At 39.3% G+C, this 5,025-nt stretch overlaps 1 protein-coding gene across 1 annotated transcript in view; it reads left to right on the forward strand.

Annotated features, from left to right (window-relative positions):
* Positions 1 to 5,025, forward strand: part of LOC107285969 (vomeronasal type-2 receptor 26-like) — an 11,632-nt gene extending 6,607 nt beyond the window's left edge. The window contains exons 5-7 of the mRNA XM_015814254.1: positions 955 to 1,179; positions 2,454 to 2,580; positions 4,115 to 5,025. Of these exons, the coding sequence (XP_015669740.1) occupies positions 955 to 1,179; positions 2,454 to 2,580; positions 4,115 to 5,025 (1,263 nt within the window). The remainder of the gene's footprint in view (positions 1 to 954; positions 1,180 to 2,453; positions 2,581 to 4,114) is intronic.

The raw sequence follows: 5,025 nt of genomic DNA on the forward strand, positions 1-5,025 counted from the left end.
ACCTCGGAGGTCATCTAGTCCAACCTCCTGCTCAGGCAGGAAACCCTATACCATTTCGGACAAATGGCTGTCCAGTTTCTTCTTAAAAACTTCCAGTGTTGGCGCATTCACCGCTTCTGGAGGCAGGTTGTTCCACTGGTTAATTGTTCTAACTGTCAGGAAGTTTCTCCTTAGTTCTAGGTTGCTTCTCTCCTTGATTTGTTTCCATCCGTTGCTTCTTGTCCTGCCTTCTGTATAAATAATGTCAATTCAGGGTCAATCCCTCTGTAGCAATTTTTTTTAGACAGGAGACACCAATCTAAGTATATGCCATGTGCATATATGTATGAAATATTTTAAAATTAAAGCATTAAAATCCCTCCAGATTTTATGAGGCCGATCATACTAATCAAAATACTAGTTCATTTTATTTCTGCATTCTGGAATGTTACATTTATTTTTGTATTTTAATTTTTGTTAACTTAGGAATCAAATGGTTCTCATAGGCGCTATGTTGTTCATTTTCAGCCAGATGGATTAAAAGAATGATTCACTTAGAAAACTGGCAGGAGAATCTGACTGAGATTTGGATTTTAAAATTTCTTTGCAAACAGAGGCCCAAAGCCAAAGAAGTCCAGTTGTTCAGAACAGCCTCAAATAACAATAGCAATAACATTTAGATTTATATACTGCTCCACAGTGCTTTATAGCAGTCTCTGAATGGTTTATACAGTCAGCTTGCCCCCAACAATCTGGGTTCTCATTTTACTGACCTCAGAAAGATAGAAAACTGAGTCAATCTTGAGCCCCATCAGGATTGAACTCCTGGCTGTGGGCAGAGTTAGCCTGCAGTACTGCATTCTAACCACTGTGCCATCATGGCTTTTATAAATCCATATTAATAATCATAGAAGCATTGAATTTTGATCAGGTGTGAATGTATAAGATACAGCATAATTTCCCTTGCCTTTGTAGCTTCATTCTTTCCTGAGAAATGTCCAACTTTACAATCTTTCCATGAATGGTATTTATTTGGATGAAAAAGGAGATCCTGCTGTTGATTTTGATATTGTGCACTGGGCAGTATTGGCCAACATACCTACCGAGGTGAAAGTTGGCAGTATAAAAAAAGAGGCCTCCTCAGAAATCAATCTCTCCATCAATCAAAGTGCCATCGTGTGGCCAATATCATTCAATCGGGTAGGTGTTGGTGCTTCTCTTTGATTCTTATTATTTACTGTATCTACTATTATACACGCTGGTAGTTCCAGATAGTCAGTTTGTTGAATTGGTTAAAACACCAGGGTTGGACACCAAAAGATTGTGCATTCTCATCCTGCCTTTGCAAGGGCAAACCACTTCCAAAATCTTGACAAGAAAACTGTAATAGTCCAGAAAGTCACCAGGAGGCAGCACTGACTTGAAGCCACACACATTGTGTGTACAAGTTGTACAAGTCTGCTTAGAAATAAATCTCAGTGACTTCAAAAGTATTACAGCTAAAGTCTCATTAGCACTGATGATGTTACCTAGATTGGGTAATGAAACATCTGCAAGAAAACAAGCTCAGAGAGCACCTAGGACCCCTCTTTGTTGTATAGATCAATGGGATACGTTTTATCAGAAACCTCTCTGGAGATGTTTAAAATGTCCCAGATTAGGAAAGTCAAAGATGTCACATGTTTGATCAAGACTTCTTCAACCAAAAGAGGACTCCCTGTATTACAAGGTGCTTTTTCAGGATTCTTCCAAGGCTTTTTGATCTTCAGAATTCTCTGTTGCCCAGCAGGATTTTATAGAGATGTGAAGATTGCAAAGCCTTCAGTGATGGATCTGCTATTATTGGCTCCAGAGATTAATAGGCTTTTAAGATAAAAGTATAACTGACCATTGAAAACAGACTTATGGGAAGTGTGAGATTTATTTAATTAACCTTTGGTTTGTAACACCCGAACAACATTAGGTTTGGAAAAGAAAAATAGCAATCAAAATTACAGTACTATTGTTATAAACCCAATGTTATCTGGGTGGATTTACAGATTTACAGCACAGATTAAGCAAAACCTAGCTTAAAAACAGTGACTGTGTGAGGGACCTTGGAGTCCTAGTGGATGATCACTGAGCCAGGAGTGTGCAGCAGTAGCCAAAACAGCTAATACAATTCTTGATTGTATAAACAAATGAAGAATGGTTGCAGGATTAGGGTTTGGCTAGTCTAGAGCTAAGAAAGACTAGGGTTGACATGATAGCAATATTCCAATATTTGAGGGGCTGCCACAAAGAAGAGGGGGGACAACTTATTTTCCAAAGGGACAAGACAAGACAAGAAACAATGGATGGAAACTAATCAAGGAGAGAAGCAACCTAGAATTAAGGAGAAAATAAAGATTTAGTCCTTTGTGTAATCCCAGCCCTACTTTCAATTCCATTCATATAAACTCACACACACACCCCAACATTGTCTTTATGTTTAGACAGTGCCTTTGTCTAGATGTACTGAAAGTTGTCTTCCAGGATACACCAAACTCACAAGAGAAGGAGCACCAGTTTGCTGTTATCACTGTTCCCCATGTATAGAAGGAATGATTTCCACACAGGAAGGTAAGTGTTTTCTTTCTCCAGATATTATACCTAATTACTAGCATATTTTCCCTTAATTCCAAAACAAGATAAAAGAAATACCTTAAGGACCCAACTATTTTTTTTCAAAGGCTGGCTAACAACACCCTGTTACAGCTGTGGAAAAAAAGCAATCCTTATTTCAACTTACGGGGGTTGTGATGGTTCAGCAGTTAAAGATGCTGAGCTTGTCAGCTGGAAAGCTGACAGCCCAAGTTAGAGACCCAAGTGCTATGTGTCAGGGTGAGCTTCTGTTACTTGCCCCATCTCCTACCCACTTAGCAATTCAAAAGTATACAAATGCAAGTAGATAAATGGGTACCACTTTGGTGGGAGCATTCCATTCACCTCAGCGTATATTAATGCTGCCCTTATAACCACAGAAGTATCTTCAGACAACAATGGCTCCCTCTGCTAAAAAAACAGAGATGAGCATTGCCTCCTAGAGTCAGACACAGCTGGACAGGGGAAACTACCTTTATTTCAACTTGAGACGGGCCAGATAATTATAGGGAGAATTACTGCTTCTCCCTGAAAATGAAACCATGGTCAGAACATGCACCTTCATTGATGTGGGAATAAAGCTACAACTGAAATGCATCAGCTTTTCCACCCTTAGGCCATGATGGTCTTTCACTGACATGCCAAGCACAAACATTTAAAAAAATGGAATCAGGATAAAAGTAAAATTCGTTTTAAACAAATTAAATATAAATTATTAGATGTAACACAATTTCTCCCCATATCTTCCATTTGCCTATTCTTTTCACCTATTATATGTTAAGTTTGGTAGAATATTGGAAGAGGTTTTGAAGGTCAAATTCCAGGATTTGAGATGTGATATGTAGCTTTAGAACTCCAAGTGATCTCCTCTTGAACTAGAGATGGTGGTTTGGGTTATGGAGAATTCAGCTGCAATTTTGGTGAGCTACAGTAGGAAGCTTGAACACTGGGGAATTATGGTTTCCCTAATTCTTTACCAAACTGACACAACAAAACTAAATGACACAACAGAGACAATAACGGTACCTGTAACAACAAAGACACAACACTCATTTAGAAGAGGAGCATAATCAAAATATCTCTTTTGGAATCATAAAAGTAGCAGTATCTCTTACCAGGCTGCTTTGGAAGTGACTTCTGGCTGTCACTATCATGCAAATATGAAAGCTGGGAAAAGAGGCAGGTGCTTCCATGATACCAAAGAAGGTTTTGTGCTGCTCTGTGACTCCTCTTTAAAATGATTTGTACAGTGTTATGGCAGAAGATTCCTGAAAATCAATTAGGAAACCTATATATAGATTATCATAACTTTATGGAGTGCCAGTAAGAGACAAATATGCAATATTCTTGTCAATATTTTGTTTGGCACAGAAATTCTAATTCCATCACCTCCAAAAGAATTATTTAAATAAGGTGGCTGTGATTGATTTGAGTTTATAGTGATGGAACATATGCAGTCTTTTATGAAAAGAGATTAGATGCTATTTCAGCCAGAATTGTGGGTGTTTTTCAGATGCAGCCCATTGTGAAAAGTGTCCAGATGACCAGAATTCCAATAAGAAGAAAGATCAATGTGTCCCCAAAGTTATAACCTTTTTGTCCTACCAAGAAACATTGGGTTTCATCCTGGCTCTCTTTGCACTTACTTTATCTCTAATCACTGCCTGTGTTCTGGGAATCTTCATTAAATACCAAGAAACTCCCATTGTCAAAGCCAACAACCGAGACCTCACCTACGTGCTCCTGATTTCCCTCTTACTTTCCTTTTTGACCACCCTTCTATTCATTGGTCAGCCAAAGAAAATGACTTGCCTTCTTCAACAAACTACTTTCAGTTTTGTTTTCTCTGTTGCTGTGTCTTCCTTGCTGGCTAAGACTGTCATGGTGGTAATGGCATTCCTGACTAAAAAGCCAGGCAGCAGAATGAGGAAATGGCTGAGGAAGAGTCTGGCCAATTCCATTGTCTTGTCCTCCTCTGGTATTCAAGTGGGCATCTGTATCATATGGCTGGGAATCTCTCCCCCATTCCCAGATTTTGATCTATATTCTCAACCAGGACAGATCCTGATGCAATGTAATGAAGGTTCAGTTACCATGTTTTACTCTGCCCTTGGCTACATGGGCTTTCTGGCTGCCACCTGTTTCTTCGTGGCTTTCCTGGCCCGAAAACTGCCAGGTACCTTTAATGAAGCCAAGTGGATCACCTTCAGTATGCTCGTCTTCTGCAGTGTTTGGATCTCCTTTGTTCCCACCTACCTAAGCACCAAAGGAAAATACATGGTGGCTGTGCAAATCTTCTCCATCCTGGCCTCTAGCCTGGCCTTACTGGGCTACATCTTTATCCCTAAATGCTATATTATTATCCTGAGACCTGACATGAATACCAAAGAGCAACTAATGATAAAAATTAACCTGAATTCCTAG

This window comes from Protobothrops mucrosquamatus, unplaced genomic scaffold (genome assembly GCF_001527695.2).
Source record: "Protobothrops mucrosquamatus isolate PMUCROS unplaced genomic scaffold, P.Mucros_1.0 scaffold_84, whole genome shotgun sequence".
NCBI lineage: Eukaryota > Metazoa > Chordata > Lepidosauria > Squamata > Viperidae > Protobothrops > Protobothrops mucrosquamatus.